The 22,291-nt window shown below is 40.9% G+C and overlaps 4 protein-coding genes across 6 annotated transcripts; 1 reads left to right on the forward strand and 3 right to left on the reverse strand.

Moving 5' to 3' along the window:
* The first annotated feature begins 1,175 nt into the window (after positions 1-1,175).
* LOC143470550 (uncharacterized) lies at positions 1,176-5,752 on the forward strand. The gene is made up of 11 exons (XM_076968766.1): positions 1,176-1,582; positions 1,773-1,941; positions 2,030-2,072; positions 2,162-2,233; positions 2,331-2,434; positions 3,013-3,159; positions 3,239-3,369; positions 3,558-3,660; positions 3,748-3,872; positions 3,940-4,060; positions 4,442-5,752. The coding sequence occupies exons 1-11, from the start codon at positions 1,380-1,382 to the stop codon at positions 4,817-4,819; spliced, it is 1,596 nt and encodes a 531-aa protein (XP_076824881.1). The 5' UTR covers positions 1,176-1,379; the 3' UTR covers positions 4,820-5,752.
* On the reverse strand, positions 5,100-7,422 carry LOC143470559 (pancreas transcription factor 1 subunit alpha-like). 2 transcript variants are annotated; one of them, XM_076968777.1, is made up of 7 exons: positions 7,116-7,422; positions 6,177-6,243; positions 5,957-6,090; positions 5,767-5,861; positions 5,550-5,706; positions 5,290-5,425; positions 5,100-5,225 (listed from the first exon to the last, which is right to left on the reverse strand). In XM_076968777.1, exons 1-7 carry the CDS (start codon positions 7,323-7,325, stop codon positions 5,113-5,115), a joined length of 912 nt encoding a protein of 303 aa, XP_076824892.1. In that variant the 5' UTR covers positions 7,326-7,422; the 3' UTR covers positions 5,100-5,112. The 2 variants fall into 2 exon arrangements, with proteins under 2 accessions (XP_076824892.1, XP_076824901.1); XM_076968786.1 differs by having other exon boundaries at positions 5,996-6,090; positions 7,116-7,420.
* Positions 7,423-9,704: 2,282 nt separating this feature from the next.
* On the reverse strand, positions 9,705-13,809 carry LOC143469592 (uncharacterized). Its single transcript, XM_076967342.1, has 13 exons — positions 13,491-13,809; positions 13,169-13,407; positions 12,903-13,021; positions 12,643-12,833; positions 12,272-12,422; positions 12,056-12,198; positions 11,774-11,973; positions 11,460-11,708; positions 10,992-11,219; positions 10,750-10,912; positions 10,487-10,658; positions 10,080-10,216; positions 9,705-10,008 (listed from the first exon to the last, which is right to left on the reverse strand). Exons 1-13 carry the CDS (start codon positions 13,546-13,548, stop codon positions 9,887-9,889), a joined length of 2,172 nt encoding a protein of 723 aa, XP_076823457.1. The 5' UTR covers positions 13,549-13,809; the 3' UTR covers positions 9,705-9,886.
* A 3,712-nt stretch (positions 13,810-17,521) lies between these two features.
* LOC143470199 (uncharacterized) lies at positions 17,522-21,207 on the reverse strand. 2 transcript variants are annotated; one of them, XM_076968180.1, is made up of 13 exons: positions 20,952-21,207; positions 20,643-20,869; positions 20,380-20,486; positions 19,908-20,086; positions 19,613-19,751; positions 19,369-19,520; positions 19,074-19,267; positions 18,752-18,997; positions 18,420-18,653; positions 18,188-18,341; positions 17,997-18,117; positions 17,736-17,803; positions 17,522-17,659 (listed from the first exon to the last, which is right to left on the reverse strand). In XM_076968180.1, exons 1-13 carry the CDS (start codon positions 21,004-21,006, stop codon positions 17,601-17,603), a joined length of 1,935 nt encoding a protein of 644 aa, XP_076824295.1. In that variant the 5' UTR covers positions 21,007-21,207; the 3' UTR covers positions 17,522-17,600. The 2 variants fall into 2 exon arrangements, with proteins under 2 accessions (XP_076824295.1, XP_076824288.1); XM_076968173.1 differs by having other exon boundaries at positions 20,643-20,881; positions 20,952-21,206.
* Positions 21,208-22,291: the final 1,084 nt, after the last annotated feature.

The raw sequence follows: 22,291 nt of genomic DNA on the forward strand, positions 1-22,291 counted from the left end.
GAGCTTTATCACTTTTTTCCACCCATTAATTGTGTATGAGCATTTTTTCATTAGTGCTCTAACAACAGTTAACCTCACAATTAATGGCAAAAAATAAAAGCTAACTAAACAAAGTTATTGCCGCTCATATGGTATATTTTTTTTAAATTTTCCCTTAAAATTTGTAAAAAATTTACGTGCAGGTTACCACAAGAAAAGTTCCCAGGGAGATAAGTGACGCCGATTTCTACAAGAAACTTGGTGTTAGCAGCAACTCTTATGACCTGTTTAACGGCAAACAAATTTAGGCTTAAGTTTATGCGCAACTATCAACTTTTACTCTTTAAGAATATTTTTAAAGCTTAGCTACTTGATCTTATACTGCATTGCATGCAAAGATGGACATCTGCCATCGTTTTTGGTCTAACTTCAGTACAACATTTTTGTACCAGCCACTGGTAGCCTACCAGTGTCTTACTGCTAGGCTTATATAGGCAAGAGCATACTCAAGTGCGGTTATAATTACATTAATTAGCGCTTTTCAGGTGCACAATTATGTGCGCTTAGCTGAATTTTGTGTATATTTAACCATTTTTGGACACAGTCTTTATGCATTTTTACAAGATTTGTAGCCTATATAGCATGGGTTTTAGAAATACATAGGCTGACAGAGGCTTGCTAAAGCATTAAAACCAGCACCGGGCTGCCCGTAAGTGCGCACTTGAAGTGAAACCTCAGATATTTTGCCCACCCAAAATCTGGTTGAAAACGCCGAAAAAATGCTGTCTGGCCAATGTGGTCACACCGTATGGCGTATGCCATGGTGGAAAGTGTGGCACCTGCACACACGAGATTCACCAACAAGAACGACGAACTTTTTATCTTCACGTCTATTTATAGATTTTATAATAAATTAACAAAAAAATTATCTTTCAGTGCATACTGCCACACCATAATTTGCATGTTGAACGCATCGTATTTGCATTTTTTGTTGAAAACTGCCATACTTTTCAATCAGAATAGTATTTTTATGCATGCGGTAGGCTGTACGCTTAAACCTTAACCCTATATAGTTTATCGTGGCAGTCTACATTCCATTTGCTTAACCCAATACTAAAGAGAAAACCAACCCAGACTGGATAGAGTCTGGTAAACTCTGAAGAAAGCTGTAGGCATGTTGGCTTAACTTACATCACCCACTTTCTGCTGTTGACAGGTGTTTGCTCGTGACGATTATCAATACTATAACTGTTTACAGTATTATGCACTGATTTTAACTTGCACTTAGTCCATGGCTTGACTGTATTTGCTTCGGGTTATACATGAAATAAATTATCCCCATGCTGTCAAGTACTGATGTGGTCCAAGCACTTTAGCATGCAACAAGTTTGATCATTACGATGAAGAAGAAAGAAGCGACATCAATATTGGCGGGAGTCGCATTCAAGTCGACACATGATAATGTGGATGCAGTTACATTTGCGTTGGCTCGAGCGGGAAAAACGAAAAGACAGAAGCACTTTCTGAGCGATGGTGATGTGTTAGAAAAGCTGGTAAGTGCAGCCATCGAAATATCAAGGATATGGAGAGGATACAGTTGCAGGTGATTCCTTTTTTTCAGGAACTTTACTTCACTTTCATTGTCTGAACTTTAGTGACCATAAAAAAGTTTAATTAGTACTCATGCTTTCTAGTTTTTATTCAACAAATCTGAACTAGTGCTTTTAATTAATTGTACTAAAATTATTCTTTCTTCTGCCTGTTTGAGCAATACATATTTTATTACAATCCAGGAAAAAGTGTAAAAAAGTTTTCACCCATCACCAACAAAGCGGTCAAATAAAATTTAAATCAGATGAGGATTTCACAACCCAACCAGTCACAAAGTTTGAAATAGAAAGAAAGTCACCAGCTTTGCCTGATGCGAAACATTCAAACGAAAGTTTTCATTTTCATGAAGAGGTGAATTTTTCTAGGAAAATAGTCTTTAAATCTTTAATTCTTTAAACATTCTAAAATAACTGCAAAACGGTATTCTTTTTGATCAAAGGTGCTTTCCCAAGATGGAAAAAGTGAAGTCTCAGATACCCAAGGTCAGTAAGATTTATTTGGATAGATGGTGCTGCTTAAATAGTGGAATGTGTATGATAACTGCTAATAATGTTGCTTTCATATATTTTAGTACAAAGACAAGACACTCCACCAAAGTTTAGAGAAGTGATTAAAGTCACGTCAGCAAAATCAGTTGCCCCGGGTTTGTGAAGATTTCTTTTGATGATCACAATTAGATGAGTGATGCTCACTGTAGGTGGTCGTAATGCATATTATAAATAAGGTTATCATTAATTTAGAACAAATACGAGACGCCCAACCAAAGTCTAAGAAAGTGTTTAAGACCAAATCAGGAAAGTCAGATGCTGCAACTGTAATTCAGAGAGCTTGGAGACGACATATTGTAAGTTTTTATGTATATGCTAAGCAATTGTTGGTGGATAGAATTAATTAAAAGTAAGTCAAAAAGTTATTACGGTAAGTTGTTAATTCGGTCTGTCAATTGACACATTATTATGACGTCATAATATTGTGGTGGTCTGGTGCACAGGTAGCCTTCTCGGGTTCGAAATTTAACCACTTTTCTTCAGCCATTAGCTCGATGGCCGAATATCTGTCAGCTGGCAGTTAACTGCCATAGTTGTTAATTGTCATGTCACATGGTTAACTGCAGCAAAGCTGTTATTTGTTACTAAGAAATTGGATGAAAAAAGTTTCATCAGCAACTCATGTTGCGCTAGACCACAAAGTCTTTCAAGAAAACAAATTATTCAAGTATTAAAACGAATAACAGAGTAACAAATTTTCTTGAACTAATTTATTACCAAACATTTTGCTCCAAATTCTTTGATACACGTTTTCAGTTAATGATAACAAAATATTTAGTTGCTAAGAGCTCTTAGCTGGTCAAATGTTTCTATTCCTACACCAACACATATGTATAATTCCTTTAAACTGCAAGTAAATGTAATGCAATTACAGGACATGCAAGTCTTTCGATATTATCGAGATTTGATCAATTTTCGAGGTCAGGGTGATCCAGCTCTTATGCTCCGATGCATAAATCCTAATGAAGCGAAGCTTCTGGATGCAGCGTCAGGGATTCATGTTCGTTTTCGACTGGCAGGAGTATGAGTTTTATCATCGCTGTTTCAAATTGTTTGGCTAAACTCTTCCGCAAGCAAGTCCTTGCTAATTCCATTTTTAGGAGAAGTTTCCCCCAAACATCTATTACAAGATTTACACACATCGGCACATTGTGGACATGTGCGCCAACAGTCCTAAGGATTACACGAAACCTGGCACTAAGACAGCCACAGCCAAGCAAACTCATACAAGGTTAGTTACTGAAGTAACAACTGTTATCAGCTTGTGGTCTTTGTTTGGTAAGCATTTCAACTCTGCCCGAATTTTTTAAAGTTAATAAATGGTCCGTGGCATCGCCAGGGCCCTTACTTTGTAGAATAACCAAACATGAAGCATTTGCGTACTTCACGAATCCTTTCACGACTTTCTTTCCTCACCAGGAACCTTCCCATGCATTCATACACAGAAGCAGACGGTTGGTATGAGAGATATGAGAATAATGGTTGGCGGCTTGTATCAGATCGTCTCATATATGCTTCGATGGTGAGACGGAGAGGAATGGTCCTTGCTGTTAAGGGTCTTGTTCCGGCAAGGAACATTTACAAGCAGTGATTTGTTTTTGTTATCTAGGACCCGGTAACTTGGGAGAGCTCAAGGAAAAAAGTGCAATTTCACCACGTGAAGTTGCAACGTAAGACGGACGTTGAACACCGAAGAAGACAAAGAAAAATTGAATGGATGAAGAAAATGTACAAGTAAGTCTCTGCCTTGTTTTTGAAAGTCTATGGCGGGCTTTATTTTACACCACGCTTTGCACATCAGGGAAGGGATGTTAAAAGCGCGGGAAAACGACTCCGATACTACCGAGCTTGTCCAGAAAGCAGCCCGGGGTTTGGTCAACACCGTCAACACGCAAGGATCGGAAGCCGTCATGGATTGGGAGGTGATATAATTTTTCTGATGACGTAGTGTGGTAGCATATGCCATTAGATACGCGCAGAGCTGCTGAAATCTACTTAAATAACAGCCACAGACTGATCCCAGAGATGGATCACAACCCACAGACGACTAATGCCGTGAGTTGCTGACAGTGGAACAGTCTTAACAAAATAAGTGCCGATTAATTAATTATTTTCCCGGCCGCTTTTCTGAGAGTATGGCTCGTATTGAGTCCGACATACGTAGTGAGCCGATTGGCGTACAAGAAAATTACATCCTAATTGCTGAATATACAAACCTCACATGAGGTTACAAAAGTAGAGACAGGTGGCCACAGGACTGTCCGATTGCCGGGTCAAGTTTTTTAACCGAGTTTCTACTTCAGGTCGATGAACTCTTGCAGTGGACGACGGCGCTTAATTTCGACGACTACCTCGAGGTGTGGAAGGAGTCGGCGACCAGCAACGTGTCTGAGATCGACGTCGCCAACATCCCCCACTCCCGGAATCCCCTGTTCTCGGGGGAACACCCCAACGGGGCCACTGCCGTCAACTTTGACCCGTATTCGCTAACCAGGTCGTCGTCTATAGGAATGCGTCAGCCCCAACACAAGGGGATTCCCCTGCTTTCTGGGTCGCAGAGGGGTGAATCGAGGGTGGTAAGACGCGAAGAGACACAGTTGGGGCGGAATAGGGGTGTGGTTAGTGAGGAGTCTGTGTTTATGGGCGGCTCCCGCGATTTAATCGAAGCCACCGCGAGATGACTTTTCGTCACAGCGTTTCTTTCACACATCTTCAACTTTTCATAAATATCCCAACACTGTGAATTGTCTTCAAATAATCCTGACAAACGTAACGCAACAAGAATATGACAGCACAGCGGTATAAGTTGAAAAGATCTGTTATTATAAAGTCAAATTTCCTTTATTAAATAAGACGACGCAGTTTAAGGAAAGCGGCCACACAATCAGCTTATAATTGCAGTGAAAGAATTCTTTGCATTGTTAAGCCGTAGAACGAATCCTGTTCTTTTATTATTATGACGTAGGAAGTGACATCACCTTCTGTCGCCAATAAGGTTGAAGTTATTCGAAAACGGGATGCTATTGGTTGGCCAAGTTGACGTCATGTCGCTGTACCAACCAATCCACGGTAACCTTGCTGATAAACCTGAAATATGACATGCAAGGTTTCCTTGTATATTACGTCACAATATTGCTATTGTTGCACAAACCACTCGTTATCCAATCAGGATGAAGATCTCGGAACCCGTCTAGACATTGTCGAACATAAGTCCATGGTATTTGGCCGCTTTCTAGGATGTCTTTGAGCAAAGCTATGTACGTGATCGCCAGCCTTAAAGTGTCGATCTGTCGAATGTTCAGTTAAACTTAATCTGGATGATCTTAAAGCAAAGTAAAAAAGAGAATGTTGTTGCCACTAAATCTGGCAACTTACCTGTAATGCAATTATACCCAATAGTAGAAGTTTTACCTTTGACGTTTTCTTTTCGTACGGGAATCGCGGGACGCTTTGTCGAAGGTTCTCGAACGCTGAGTTGATGTTCTGGATTCGTCGCCGCTCGCGAACGCTGGCTGACGTTTTGCTTGTGTCGTCAATTTTGGAGTATTTCTGTTTATATTTTTGTGACCTTAGAAAAAGCGGTGATTTAATTATTAAAGATCATTGATTGAGAATCATCGCGTGTTACCTCTTTGAGATGCGTCTTTCTTTACTTTGTTGCCTTTGAGCGCCCACTAACGGCGATGTAACTTTTGAAGTTGCGTGAGGAAGCCCTATTCCTCCCTAAAAATGTGCAAATTTGTTATTGCACAAAACCGCTTTCTGCCAACCAGTGTACATAGAGTCTCTCTAATTAAAGAGTTAACGGTTTCTCTTACGTCATAATCTCGAAAATTGCAAGGTTGTGATGACGTCACCTTCGGGAAATCACCGTCCGATGTAGTTGCTTGTAGTGCTGACGTCAGTGTATCAAGGTAATTGTCGTTGGAGATAGACTTGAGAAAGTCCTTTTCTAAAGATTTTAAGAGATGCTTCAACTGCTACTTGTAGCAATAGTGACGCAATAATATGTGTCATTGTTATGCGATACCAACTGACCAATGTCACAGCCCCAGTCTCCAAAAAGCTGACAATGTTGCTTGCGGTCCCAGCTTACTGGATCGAGCTGAAAATTTTGTTGAAATATAAATAAATATTCGATTATTGTTTACACTCATTCGTTGTAGGAACATTTTTGGCTGGAAATTTTAGTATCTTGACATTTAGTTTCCTAGAATCGGTCTCAAAAAAAACATCTTCTCTAACTTTCCTAATTTATCAAGGTATGACTGTCTTTACTCAAATTCACAAAAAAAGGCCAAATTAAACGTTTTCTGTTAAAAAAAAAACAACAGAATCAGAGTTTATGAACGCAGCCATCTGATACAAAAATCGTATCGATTAGTAATTCTTCGCCATTGTCTGTGGAGAGCAAAAGGAATGGCACCGACCCTGTTTTAACAAAATACAACTTAACAAGAAAGATGCTCACAGTCGATCAACCAATGGAAGAAGCAATAAAAAACCCGGAAGTTTAAAGCGAGGGGCAAGTCCAAAAACAAGTTGTCCTTAAATCAAAGATTAGTTGACAATAAGATGATTTTTTACCACTTGTTTATGGCAATGACTGCTTAACCACGACATATTAGTACAAATCCTTTCCCAATATATATGCGATAAACTACTCTTTGATTTAAGGCGAACTTGTATTTGGACTAGCCCCCCGTTTTGAAGCGTGCAAGGCAATAACTACACTGCACTAACGGCAGAAGGTGTAGCAGCGCCACCAAACCTAGAACGTGTTCACATTGACCATTGCCAAGAACAAACAGCCTATGGCGTAATTGACAAAGAAGAAATGTTCTTTTGTTAACTTTGAGTTAGCAGATTACTGGAGTTTTGTAGCTTTCGGGAAAAAGCAATACACTTTCTTGTAATATAAAAGGTTACTTATAGGAAAGAGCACTGTTACTTTTATAGATGTTTATGTAATATTACCTCATAATATGTTTTTTCTTTTGCGTCACAATGGTCCTGTTTGTTTGGGCAAAACTTCACTGCACTTTCCACAAAAATTGTTCCAATCGAAAGCTCCTGGTTTGTTGCGTCATACTTGAATTTTATTTCTGGCAACTTCCTCGATTCGGACTTGGCTTCCACGGCGCGGGTTTGTGTCGTCATAATCAAAACATCGCGATTTATTTCCATTTTCTGAGTTCATGCAACGTCCAAGCAAAAAGCATAAATGCAATAAAACTGTCCCCGATAGTTTCATTTTTAAATTCCGATTTTTTTGTCTTCGTATATTTTGCTTCAATCAATAGCAGTGTGTGGTGGAAAGGTTTAGGTTGGGTGTTTGTGACGAGTGAATGGATGGAAATGGGTGAACAGCTGATGATGACGCATAATATCTGCAATTGTCGGGGTATTAAAAGCTAGTTTGCATCTGTGTTAAGAAGATTGCGGCATCTTAACGCAAAATATCTCCATGTCAGCTGTATCTCCCGCAGACATAGATTCTTATGAAATCCACCATCTTTGTGTTCACAATTGAACTCGTTTATGTCGTAATAAATGTATTGATGACATGACCTCTAGTATTTACGGAGTCATTAAAAACATACTGTATAATAACTAGGGTGATTATTTTTTGACCTAAAAATTGAAAATTTTGACAGATTTTGATATTAAAAAACTTTTTTTTGACAAATTTTGACATATGAAGAACTCAAGTAGTTAAATTACGCATTATTGTACAAAAATTGAAAATTTATTGTAGTAAAGAAGAGCAAAAATGTGAACGCAGACCTAGCCTATTCTGAAAAGGGAAATGAGCTAATTACAAATCACTGCCAAAAAAACTGCAACTAAGACATAACAAAAACTGTTCAATACATTTGTCTAAACTAAAGATACATGAAGTTATTGAACTATCTAAATTCTAAAGCAAAACCGAAGCTAGAGCTGATTTACAATAAGTAGACAATGGGCCATTTAGAACAGTATAAAGTAGGCTACAAAGCGTACAATGTAAAATGTTCACCTACAGTGCAACCTCTATGACACCACAAAAATGCATTTGTAAACAATTTTGATTTGGTAAAAAATTTTGACTTTGTAAATAATTTTAACAATTTTTGACCTAACGCTGTAAATTTGACAAATTTTTTTTTTTTTTTGACAAGTCAAAAAATAATCGCCCTAATTTAATAACGTATTGTTGCAATCACGATATAGTATCAGTGCTATAACATCGAGATCAATTCGAGATACCTTCTTACGCAACAAGTCATTGTTCATCCGCTCCACTTATCCCTTTGAGCAACTGATGGTGACGTTTTCAACCAGTACATCACGTGATTAAAACATTATGTCACCGAAAGATCCAAGCGTACGCAAAGCATTGAAGCCATACACCTGTATACCCCGCGAGCGACGTTGAAGACTGAAGTTGCAAAACGAACATTTCACTCCAGACGTTAACGAAGCAGTGACGCAAGACTCAAGCCTTATCGGTTCCTTAAAAGTGCATAACGGAGATCTATGGACACTCAACAAGCCAGTGCCGTATCCAAGTCCAGCCACGAAATTGACGGATGAAGTGTGTGTCCGTTTAAAGGAAGCTCATGTGACGCAAAAACAACTAACAATGTCACTTTACCAGGGGTGACGAACCTATTCGATGACGCGGGCCACTTTGTCAGTTACGGCTGAGCAAGCGGGCCGCACAATTTTTTTAACATTTTGCATAATAGTTAGCATTCAAGCACAACCGCTTCATTTGGCAGATTTTTAGCTGCTCCCGCGGCCGCAAAAAATACATCGATTGAGTGCGGCAATCTATTGAAGACATACTGCTGCGACTCAATTGTGCTATCAGCTTTTGATATCGCATTGCGCAAAGATTAGAAACAGGTGAAAGAAAGTTCAAGACTGCTGGTCTCACCGGACGCTTCGTTCAAGACTGCTGGTCTCCCGGACGCAAAATTTAACCCTAAATTCCGGACATGTCCGGAATTTTCCGGACGGTATGGCAACCCTAATTTCCTATAAGTCCTATATGCCTTGCATGTATGGGCGTTTGTCAAATCGTTTGGTGGGCCGCACAAAATTGTTTGGCGGGCCGCAGGTTCGTCACCTCTGCTTTACATATTGCAATATTAATCACCATTTACCCAAGCAAGCCTCTTTGATACGATGCCTGCGAGCATGTTTTTTGTGAAATGCACAAGAAAAGGCGAGAAAAAAATTTCGAGGGGGATTTCCCGAAAATATTCTGTTTATGAATGGTTGGCCTACGATACACTACAACCTGCCTATGAGTGGCCTAATAATCATAAAGAAATTTAAGTTAATCACAATGATGGCCAGGTGTTAGATATGTTAATTGTCATAGTTATTGTCATATGTGCTAAAATTCGTTTTTTTCAAAGCGTTCGTAAATTGTTCGTAATTGATGTTTTGCCGAAAGGTTCAAAATATTCAATATTCGATTGAAAATAACAATCAACAGTGACGTAAAGATTCATTGTCTTCGTTGCGAGTAGCAGTAGCAGCAGCAGCATTTGGATGGAGATTTCAAGGAGAAAAGTTTTTTGACGTTATTTATTGTTGAATCCGATTAACATGAACAAAGCAGTCTTTCAAGAATATACACAAACAGAAAGTTTCTTTTTACGGTAGTTAGAGTCTTCAAATATTTCTTTTATTATATTTTCTGGACAAATTCCAGTCGAAATCGTCTTTCGGGCGCTCTCTGCTGGTCGCGATTAAGCTCTGTATTCCGGAGGTGCTTCCTCTTCTGACGTCACTTCCTCGCCTTCAACGCGTTGAGCGGATGCGTCGTGCTGAGCGCAAGCCCTGCATACAGTCCCATTTCCAGCCGATGCGGCTTTCAAAACAAATTAGCTTAAATAATCACGTGACCCGGGCACGCTTGCGTGAATATGACGTCATACTTACTTGTCAGCTCGACCTGGTGTTTGGCGCAGTGGAAATACGGGACCACCCCCGGCTGGTTGTGGAAGAGGTCAAACGTGAGCTGGAGACGGCGGTTGATCGAGCGGAAAAGGTAAGCGATGCCGAAAACTCCGACCGCCCTGTTAATCGACATAGTCGCGTCTTAAAACTTAAGCGGTTTCGCCATTTTGCAAAAAGTCGTAATTGGAGATTTATTTCTAAACTGCTCTTGTGCGTTTTTACAAGTGGTCAGGTTTGCGTTTGGCGGAGTTGCAGTCAATCGTTTACAAATACTGCTTTGTTTGCAAACAATCGTCTTCCTATTTCCTGCCGATTGTGACGTCATTGTTATATGCTAGCACACGGTCGGTTAGTTAAAATGAATTGTGAAAAACTTAGAAACTCTTTACATGATAACGAAGTTGAAAACGAAGTTAAACGTAGAGTTTGCCGCCTTCGGTATGACGAGTTGTATCGGGTTCGCTCTCCTGAATACGTCATTGTCGACGTCATCATCTTTGTCAGCGCCCGCTTCGCCGTCGTCGGTCGCTTTTTTCCCGACATGTGTTTCTTTCGATACCACTGAAAAAGCAACTTACTTATCGTGAAGACGCTCGTTAAACTTTTTTAAGGCAGAAATAATTAAATATTAAAACAGCGGTTTTATTTTTACCTCTAAACGGTCCGATGGTTTTGGAGATCAGGGCTTGTTCGTCCTCGTCGGCCACGTCTCGGCGCTTTCTCTTCCCGCAACTCGGGTTGCAAGCGGCCGACGCATCGGACATTTCGCAGACGAGAGCGGCGCAATTGATGTAAAGAGCTGATTCGGTACCGTTCTGCAAATTTCATCGAATTAAATGAGACTATCTCGAAAACTCCGGACATCGCGACACTCGGAATTATTTTGCTCTTTACCCCGGAAACGAATGCGAACATCTCAAAGGAAAATCGAACAGCGCTGTTAATTATTTCGGACTCGAACAAAAAAGTTTCGTCGACCGGGCAGCCGTTGTCCGCCAATGTATAGCTTGTCGCGTCGTTGGGATTCGGACTCGGCGTGGCGACACAAGACCGGAGAACTAGGTTCAGATCGGCGGGAAGAACACTAGACAGCTCCCCGTAAACTCGCTCGCCGACTCTGATCTGGAACGGAAAGAAAATCAACTTACGCCGACACATTGCAACTTCCCGGATGTATGCTGGGACCAATCCACTAACAATGCCAGTTATGACGTCACAGTGTTATCAAGTCTTTGACGGATGGCATTGAAAATGATAAACTCGGCCACAAATAAGACGCCGACACAAATCTCTCAAACCGGGTGGTACGGGATGCCACGTCACGGGAGGTCACGCGTTGAAACCAAACAATAGACATCTTACCGTCGCTTGTTCAGTAAACGCGCTGCCGAATGTGTTGTCGGGGAACAAATTTAGATCCAGTGGAAAAGTTCCAACTGCTGTTGCGTTGGCCTTGACGCGATTTGAGAGAGGTCGAAGTTGAAAGTTGTAGCTGAAATCGTTGACGACCGAGCACGTCGCGTTGATGTCAACGTCGATTAGGGTCTGGATTGCGTTGAACATCCGGGTCCTTATTTGCTGAGAGAACGTGGTGGTATTCCCCACGTCTGTCTGCAATGCGTTAGACGTCATACAGACCGCCAGTTACGTCAAAAAAAATTCCAAAACATTCTTACGTCCGTTGTCATTCCGCATGCTCCAAACTCCAGTTCGATGGTAATTTGTGTTCCGTCGGCGGAGTAGGTAGCGTATTGCGTTACGTTGCACGCTACGTCATTAAAGGAAAGATCTTCGGTGGTCATTCCTTGAAGCGGACAGGTCTCCAAAACGATGACCATTGCGCCATTACAGGTCAAACTAGACACGAACATCACATCTAAAAAAATTGGACTGGACTTAGGTTTCAGGTAGTGCGGTCACAGTTTTACAAGTCAGCCGCCAGGTGTTGCATTTCTCACTCTCAAACTGCCGAAGACGACACGCGTCTCGTTGGATCAGGGCTCCAATCGTCTGTGCGTTGGTGATGACGCCAAATTCGTTTGGCTGGTCGATAAAAAGTAGGTTCTCGCAGGGAAGAGTTGAATCGCCACACGCAAGCAATCTTGTAGTGTTTAAAAAGCAGAAAAAATCAAGACGACTGTGCAATTGTTACCGCCGTTTATTTAAGACCTCACCTGCCTTTACTTCTACTCATTTCGTCCAACATGTCGTTTCTCTGCTCCCTCGTTATAAAGATTATCCCGTCAAAATCTTTCATAGCTTCAATCCTGGCTCGCATCAGGTCCACAACATCGGGACTTGCGAAGGTGTGGGAAAAAATGACAACTAAAAGTATGTCGATTAATATGATGGTAGCATATTGACCGCATTAGATCTGTTTTATATTGATAATTAAATGTTATACCGAAGGCGTACTGAATCTAGCCAGTGACTTTACTCGAGTCAATTCTTCCGAAAAACTCGACCTAACTTCGGTCTAAGAAAGTACTTCACTTAATTGTCACACAACTTTGATGACTTGACTACGACTCCGTGTAATACTTACGGTATCTTGTCGTATTTGTGTCATAACGCCCCCCTGTAGGGCCACGGAAGGGTTGACCCGTAAGTCGGGGATGTACCCTGAGTGCATCTTCCAAGGCGGTGACGAAATCGGCGTTACTGTGTTGGCATTCAGGGTATTCTCGAGCCGACAGATACGTCACAGCATCGGTCAGCGTGGGTGACGATAAATAGCTGAAACACAAGCCGATGGTAACCCATAGAAATCACCTATCCCTTGCAATGACGTAAGAATTTCTGTACTTTGCGCCAGTCAGTGGATTCTGCAATTGGAAAAAAAACTGGAGACCGACGTTTGTTTGCGCGGTGTCGTCCTCGCTGGTGAAGCCGCTCAGGATTGGAGCAACCCTATCTCGCCACGCCTGTGGAACAAACGTTACCTTCCTTCATACTACGTACGACTAAGGTTAGTGCTGCATTTTACAGAACAGACTTAATTCGTCAAGTATGATGCTATCCTCCGTGTAGCACAGTAGCCTTTTACGATATATCAGAACAAGCATATTAACCTCGAACTGGGAGAAATCCAAGTTTGCTGGTCCGAGAAAAAATTGCAAGCACGAATCGTCGATGGTGCTCCTCAAGTCGACTAAGAAAAGAAGGTCAAGGTCGCAAGGGACATCCGGCAAACAGGTGACGCCATTGTCCGATGACGTGAAGCCACAGGGACACCCGCATCTGACGTCATCGTTACCCCTGGATAAGCACTGGAAAGAACAACCTCCGTTGTCGGTTAGGCAGGGATCGGCTGGTAGAAGCAATGAACAGAGTTTGAAGCAACATATAACAACAATTACCGAATGTTTCTGGCCTGCGTCCTCAGTCCTTTACCTGCCAAGACGGATACGATCAATGCCGCAGTGATAGCGGCGAAAAACAAAAGCCTCATCGTCCGACTGCTCTCAACTTCCAAATAAGCAAAAGTTTCCCTGACTTCAACTGCTGTTAACTTAATGTGGGTGGAAAACTGTAAATTGGAAACAAAACCGTTAAAGTGTGTTGTGTTATTCGCACTGATGCTGCTTCTTGTGGTTTTATCATCGTCGAATTGTAGAACGAATTACCCTCAGAATTATATTGAGCATATTTTAATATGACATTTCCCTATTCTATGAAGGGAGGCTTTCTTATGAGACGATGCCTTGTGGTCTCAGGCGAACTTATGAAGAACTATCTTTTATTTTCATCATGATCACTCCATCTAATTTAGTAAAATACTATGACGGTCCCTTACGTACGAACACATTATTACAATTCTGTTATCTTTTGCAAGCTGTATAAGCATACGGATCACCTGCGCGCATGTGTTGCCCAATAATCGGCATTATGAGTCACAATACGGAAATGTTTACAGAACAATGCAACCACTGTGAGCAGTTTCCGCCGTGAGCCGGTTCGCGAAATACAGTGATAGAGATTGCATTGCCTTCGTTACGCCCCGTTTGGCCTCAGGTTTGTTTATCCAAATATGAAATAAATATTAACGCCAACTTTTGACGCTTTAAACGTTGGTATGCCACGATCGTTGATTTGTTACATCATAAAGCTATCTCCGCTAGCATGATTGCTTGCATGAGCAGTGTGATCTAAGTCTTAAAATGGGTCAAATTGAAGAAACTTGGTGTTTGAATTTAATATTAACCACATTCTGTCATACTCTTATTGCTCTAAAGCCCAGTGTCCAATTCAGGTTTGAACCACTCAGTAGATTGTGACTCCATACGCTTCTGCTGTCAAAATGCGGTTGATGTTTCTATAGGTGTGAGTATGAACGCCAAAATATATGGGAACCCAGCCACATGTCCTACACCTAAACAGGATTAACCGCACCGACCACCTCACAAGATATTAGAGGCTAAAAATACAAATGTGTCGATACAAGTTATAGTTTTGTATATACAGTAGCTATACAATAGGCGAATTACTACGTAATGTATGTATCAGAAATAGCAAAGCTGAATGCGGTAATCAGTAATACTGATGGACGCCTTGACTGAAACTAGCCTAACTCTTTCCTACGTACAATCTACAAATTTTTTTAACAAAATATGCACAATAGATTCATCAACTGATAATTAAATCCATGAATTCCTTTTTTAAATATCAACACACTTCGGAAAAAGTTAAATAAAGATTTTGTAATAAATTTTTTCGGCGCTTAGGCAAACCGAGATATTACTGTGTACCATTAGGTCCATTTCTTAGGAGTTAAACATGATTAAAGATCAACCGAGGACGTCACATTGTTTTAAAAATTGCGATGAGTGTCTAAATTAGGGTTGCCATATGTCCGGATTTCCCCGGACATGTACGGAATTTTAGTGTTCAAACTGCGTCCGGGGGGAAATGCTAAAATATGCTTAAATGTCCGGAATTTTTTTAAATTTTTTGTTGCGTTACGGGTAATAATTTCATTGTTACGTCATAAACGACAATACAGCGCTCTATTTGGGATACAATGATAGGCTACATCAGTGGTTCTTAAACTGGGGGGTGCGCCCCCCTTGGGGGGCGTGTAAGATTCATAAGGGGGGCGCGATAAATAACAAATGTGCATTATCTTCTACATTCTTCATTAAAGATGTGAATTATCTTCTACACAGCCTCGAATTAAACGTTTGGTTTCCCAAAAACAACTACATCCTTCACATCCGTCACATTAATGAAAGTTAATTGAAAAGAAATTGTTGTTTTGTTTAATGCTTTTTTATTTTGTAATGAGGTGGGGCCCGGATTTTTTAGGTACCGTCAAGGGGGGGCGTGTGCCAAAAAGTTTAAGAACCCCTGGGCTACATGGATGAGTGGAGCTGGGCTACCGGTAGTAGCTGAAGGCCTTATATCTTGGTCGATATTGCAAAATTTAGAACATGTCTGAAACGATAAGAGCGTATATTCGCTGAAGAAAATTATAAAGCAGTAGAAAATTAGGGCAACAACAAGTCTGTTGCAGACCAAATGAGAATACCAAGGAAATTGTCGTTTGTTTAATGCTTAATGATTTCGAAGTGGGCCGCGGGTTTTGTTCGCACCGTCAAGGTGGGGTGCCTCTCCATAAGTTTTAGAACCCCTGTTCTAGTTGAAGATGCGAGCCGAATATGTTAAGTGCTAAGATTTAATTTTGTTTTGTATGTTTTGTTTTGTAATTTAATTTGTAATTTTGAGATCACCGGAGGTCAACTCAGAGATGACCCAATACCCTAGTGAATTAACGACACTATGTTCAAAAATCCACTCCGGTATACAATGGATAGGCAAAGCATTGCTAGTGCGACGTCATATTGACAGACAATGTGTTCATACCTCATTTAAAAAACCGCTAGTGGGCACTAAAGAGTGTCCGGATTTTAGGCCACGAAAATATGGTAACCCTACTCTAAATTGCTGGTAGGCTGTGGCCGTGTTTCAGTTGCTTGGTTCCACAAGGCAACAGCACGTATAGTAGTAAATGAATTCAAATTTTGTCGCATCTAATTGCCGTCTCCTATCTGTCTGTGGCTGTCACGATATGTTGGTCGCAGATAACTATGCAAAGAAAGCATCCCTGTACCTGAGGTTTTGTATTGGTAGGACGCGCAAGCCATCGACAACATATTCCTGTCTTGCCGTAGGGGAACTCCCACCTCCAACTGTCGATTACAAAAAGTTGAGCTGGGCAATGAAAGTCATCTTCTGGTATAGTTACTAAGCTAAAGCTATGACTCGAAGGTAACGCATGATTCAGTGTACCATGTTTTAATGTCTCTCGCCTGCAAGATCCTGGAATTGAACAACAATTTAGATTTCCCGTCTCCAATAGATATGCTTCTTCGATTGAACAACTTCTGTTGAAACACAAGAAGCCATGCACTCCGGCAATGCAGGGTATCTTGCTACAACAAATTATTCATTATCATCATTATTGCACGGCCAGTGCCAAGACCGTGAGTTCCCTCCTTAGAACGTTTTCTTTCATTTCTCAATTTTCGCCTAATTCTTTCGTTGATTGCTTTGCTTTAAAGCTTATAGTCTCAATTTTCCTTCATCCGGCTGCAAATAAAGTTTTTATTGCTTAGTGTTGAAAGTTTGTTCTGCCTGGGAAGCACTCATCAAGAAGAGCTTTCACGTTCAATCACGTAGATCAGGGGTGTCAAACTCAATCGCACCAGGGACCAAAACTCAAAACTTACTTAACGCCACGGCCGTAAGGATAAATCTTGATTGAACGTTTCGTGACACGAGTACATGAATTGGAACATGCAGCGAAACAACGCCAAATTTTTGTAGTTTTTGATGATTTTTGACTGGGCTATTTTTGATTATTCTTCTCTTACATCATTATGTTTCATTCATTTCCTTGCAAAAGCATTAAATAATTAACAAACAATAAAGAGAAAAGCAGCCCAGATTCCAAGCGTTAGAATAAATCGATTTATTCTATCGCATGGTGGGGCAACTGCTGTATTGTGCGATTTGTTATAATCTTGTTTCTTGCTTGAAAAAAGCAAGTTAAACTGTACAATGATCTCACGGGCCGGAAATAGTTCAATGTATAAAATAACTACGCGGGCCAAGTTTTATTGTAAAGCGGGCCGGGAGTTTGACACCTATGACGTAGATTGTCGGACATAAATCCATTTAATCGTACGCTCTTTCCTGCCGCTAAACGACTGGCTAGTGACCTTATAGACGGGGACTCAATCAATCGCTACTTTTTCAATTGGTTGTTTTGCTGCACATGTCTCGTGTGATTACTTAATCCCCTCACGAATGAATGCAAACAAGTAGGTGGGTTAGCGGGTTTTACTAATGTTGTTGATTCTCACCCATGTCATTCCACGCAGTGCCGCGCAAATCGCCCAAATGTAAGTCTGTCGCACAACATGTACAACCGGTCGGTTTTATTCCGTCTAAAGCAACATATTACATCGCACGAATTAATTTCGCTCTAACATTTCCACCACTTCACGCTTTCATTTCATCGGACTGGACTGAACCAAGAGATGCCTTTTGCTTTGAGAGATCTACAAAAACATTAGAAAGTGAATTTCCTGGCTGATCTTGAATGAAAAATTTCTGGACTCTTCCTAAGGAACTCACCGATGTTGTAGTCCTCATCATTTGCTACCCACTTGAGTGCTATCAGCACCAAAACGATAAGTACCGTCCTAAACAGATCGGGCGTTATGGTTTGAAAACATCATTATCGGCTTAATTCGCGATAAATTTATTTATTTAAAAAAGTTTTGAAAAAAATCTCTTTCCATTGGTGTTTTTACGCGCATGGATGCTGGCGCGGTAACTTAACTTCACCTGTAACTTGAAAGCGTTTTGTGTTTTATGCGGATCTCGAGGACTTACACGTAGATGATTCCGTTGATGACGGTTTGATTCTCTGACAACATGTTTTTGATTCGATCTTCTGGATGCAAGAGAACGTCTTCCGCTCTTTCTTCAAGGCTCTTCACATCCTCTTCCAACTCTGCGTTTGGGAATAAGAAGCTTAAAAGATCATTCTAGAACGAATACACGAAGATTTTGTCGGAACTAACCGGTCATTGGCGAGATGAGCGAACGCGAAACGAGACGAGAAACGTCGACCGATCTTCGCCTTCTGGTTGCACAGACGCAGCGATCGGTCGTATCACTGTCGATGCACGACGCTACTGAACAGTAGAAGAATACCGGAAGTTTGTTTTCGTCGATCTGCGTGCAGAAAACTTTGCATCAACCAAAGCATTTCTGCGTGGGAAATAAGCGTACCATTTCTGGCAAGAGAAATACCTCTGAAAACGTCTGCACAAACTCAAACATGTCGATCTTAAAGCGGATGGTGCCACCGGATACTTCTACAAGCTCGAAAGTTTCATCTGAAACGCAGGTTCCGGAAATAAATTCGTACCGAGGCTCTCCCGTGACATTTTCGGTCGAAGTGGCGAGGCAGCTGTACAGGTTAGCTCTTAAGTTGCTCGGGATGTCGGTGTTGATTTCGAAATAACGAGCCTCGCCCACCAAAACCTGAGCAGAACAATCAATGGTGTTGATGCCTGACATCAACCTGGATTCAAATCAAAAACAACTGACGCCTTAAACGCGTTTTTGCTTCCGACATTCACCTGCGAGGATAGATTGACAGCTGAGCTAAATGACGATTCGGAAAATACCGACATTTGGACCGAATCTCCTCCACCCGCGCCACCTTGTGCCGCAAAACTACCGCTTATAGTTGCAGGCGGACGGCGTATTGGAGTAGGTGAAGGGTAGCTACATTCCATCGAGATAGTTATGTCCGGCAACACCTGGTCTGCGGAGTAATTTCTTGTGCTCAGAACTTGCGTTAAGCGGAGGGAGCTTCCGACAATCTGAAAACAATGCAAGCGTGAAGCTGTCAAAAAATTCCGAGTGTTAAGCACAATGGGCAAGGGTTAGTAAGCCGACCTCGCTGATTATCCCACAATCAAACAAACCAACGGTCACCAGCCACGATTCGCCTGTTGCATCAGTCACGTAATTGATAGAGCAAGTCGTGTCAAGCAATTCAAGGTCGTTAGGTACCATACCACCGAGGGCGCATTTCGGGACGGTGACGACGATGGAATTGCTTCCGCACTCGTATGTCGCGTTCGGTATAACTGGAAAAGAATTGTGTAGGTACTCGCTTTTCATAAACTCACCGCATGAAACCGTGATTAGCCAATCATGTCGGTGACAACTCACAATCATGATAACTCACCAAAAGTATTCGGACGTCTGCTAGTGCAAGCTTGGTAGTTTATCACGGAGTCGACATTTGATCTATTGAACTCTAACCCGAAATCGTTCTCCCGATCCAAATAAAATAAGTACTTGCAACTCGTCGAATCAAAATCTCCACAAGCCACCAACCTGGATTTTTTCCGTTTATTCCATTTATTTAATGCCTTCCAATTAAGCTGCGCTTTTAGTTATCTGGTTTGATGTGGCATTTGCAAATCTACCTGTTGAGTCTGTCCGCATTTGCGTCAGATGCGTCCTTGGAAATGACGATGATGCGGTCAAACTGACTGCTCACTTCTGTGTGAAACCTTGCCGCAGGATCGTCCTGAATAAGAGAATAACCCGCGACGCCGACGATGGCTGTGACGATGAAATAAATCGAATGTTAAAGCAATTAAATTAATAAAATGCACTCTTTACGGAAAAAGCATTTGGTCGTTTTATCGGACAAATGAATAGCTACGTCTAGTGAGTACATTTGCAAAACAACTGAACCAACATATCAAAATGACCGACCTACTCTAGTCGTGGTTCTGTTGTCCCGACGAGGTCCTGGTCCGTTATACGGGTTGTTTGCGACCACTTCTCTGACCTCTACCACCTGTTCCATTAATCTGATGTAACTGGCCACTCCACACATCGGCCTGTCTTTTGAAGAAACCAGATCGAGACCGACTTGAAGGGACTGACTGTAACTGTAAAATTCAGCAGAATGCGTAAGAAATGCTGACAAGTCCATCGATCAGCTTCAAGCAAAATCAATTATTGGCAGACAAAATATCCTCTATTTGCCTAAGTGCAAAATGTTTCGATCGGCGAACAGAAAACTGAGAAAGCCAAACGACAGAGTTGCAGTTGTGTCTCAATTATTACTTAATTTTTAACTGATTGTATATTGTTTATTTGTAAATAATTTTTACTCAATTGTTTTCAACAACTGAGGTCGTAGCTAATTCAAAATTGTCACGCTTTTGTAAAATGGACTTACGTGTTTTGTGTTTCCAGCGTTTGCTCTCCCAACAACTGCAGCCCAGTTCGTATGTTCGTGTCATTCACAAAAGTAGAAAAGAAAGTCACGAAGGTATCTCTCCAGCTCTGGAACAAGAACCTTATGTTGACCACTTTAACCTAACGACTTGGCACTAAGGTAATTAGGATGAAGGCTCCAGAAATGCTCGGAATGCTTTATAAGTATTCAATACATGCATGTGTATGATGTTTTATGCTTTGCAAAATACAAACGCTGGTTACCAGCCAATTGGTATAAGTCGGGTTGAGGAAGGGTATAAGGCAATTCGTATAATCAGAGTGTTTTGTCGAATCAATCAAGGCATAAAGATCAACGTCACATGGTGCCTGTTCGCATGTCGCCCCATTTTGGGCTAGCATCTGAGGACAGGGACATACGCACTCCGCCTCCGTATTGGGTCCTCGATATATACAGTTGTCACATCCTTTCATTTCGCATGGTGTTTGACCTGGCGTTTGACCTGGAGTGCACAAGTTTACTTTGAGTTCATTTGAAACCCGCAAAGCTCATACAAGAAAACGGAGCCGTACCTTTGATCGTTTTGGCGTTGACGAAAAGTAACCAAAGTATCACAAACTTCTTCATTCTCTAAATATCCTTTCCCTAACTTATCTGCGAAATATTGTACTGTGTGTAGTAACACCAAGTGACCACGAGAATGTACTCGAATCTTGCGGAATTTCTGGAACTGATGTGTTTTAACTTTCCTTTCGTCACGACTGAATAAGCTGCTGTATAATAGTTTAATGCTTTTGTGCTGCTCGTGTGACTTCCTACCTGAGATAAAAAAAACAAACTTTTTGTTTTATTTTTGTTTACGTTTCGACACCAATATTTAATGCATATCTGCCGAGAGAGCGCTGTTTGAAAATACGCTATTTCTGTCGGTCGCGAATTTTTTGTGTTGTGATAAATTTTTCTCCCATTTCTATGACAGTTTTCAAACAAAAATCTTGTTCCCTAAAACCTCCATTTTATTCAGTCAGTGAAAAGGGTTGTTAATGTCCAATATACTACTACCCAGCTATCTTGCTAAAAGGTGTTCTGCTCCAAACCAACGCCTGATTAACGTGATTTAATTAACGGATTGCGGAAATTGAACAATTCCGATTGTTTTCGAACAACCGAACATGGCATGTAATTTAAACAAAGTAAAACGGAGGAGCGCGCACACGCACGCATAAGCATATTCTCGCGCGTGCACATTCACGCTAATATGCGCGATAAACAATGCAAATTGTATCATTCGGGATTAGTCACGAAAGCACAGCAGCCTATGTGCGGATACAGTGTGTGTGTGTGTGTGTGTGTGTGTGTGTGTACGTAAGTCGATATTATTATTCGTCTTATCCGACTTATCGCTCCTTTGGCCTCTAATAAAGATTTTTACATAACTTTAAAATTTCTTTGTCTTTCAAATAGAAATATATCACCTGATTTTTCATTTCTTTCTGCTGTTAACCTTTTGAGGTAATTTGTCGCAAATCTCCAGCAAAACATGATTTATTAGAATAGTAGCGGAACGAAATGGTGCAAAAGTTGTCTTCTAAAAATCAACCCTAGACCCTGCATGTAAATAATTAATCCTTGTAAATAAGTTGACTGGACTGCTCTCAGGAGTGGAACAGTGAAAGGTCTCATTTGAAAAAGTAAAAAAATGTTCACAAATTTTCAAAAGCATTTATATAAGTAGGCTGTAAGGTGTTGAAATAATTTTCATATGTTTTTGGAATAGTAGTTATATTAGATTAGACAAGTAGTCTGTAAAAACTACACAGTAACTTATATCAAACTATATATGCCAATTAGGCTACATAAATACACTTTACATTATTTTTAGGAAAATTAAATTGAATTTTACAAGTTTTAT

This window comes from Clavelina lepadiformis, chromosome 1, assembly GCF_947623445.1.
Source record: "Clavelina lepadiformis chromosome 1, kaClaLepa1.1, whole genome shotgun sequence".
Classification (NCBI taxonomy): Eukaryota; Metazoa; Chordata; class Ascidiacea; order Aplousobranchia; family Clavelinidae; genus Clavelina; species Clavelina lepadiformis.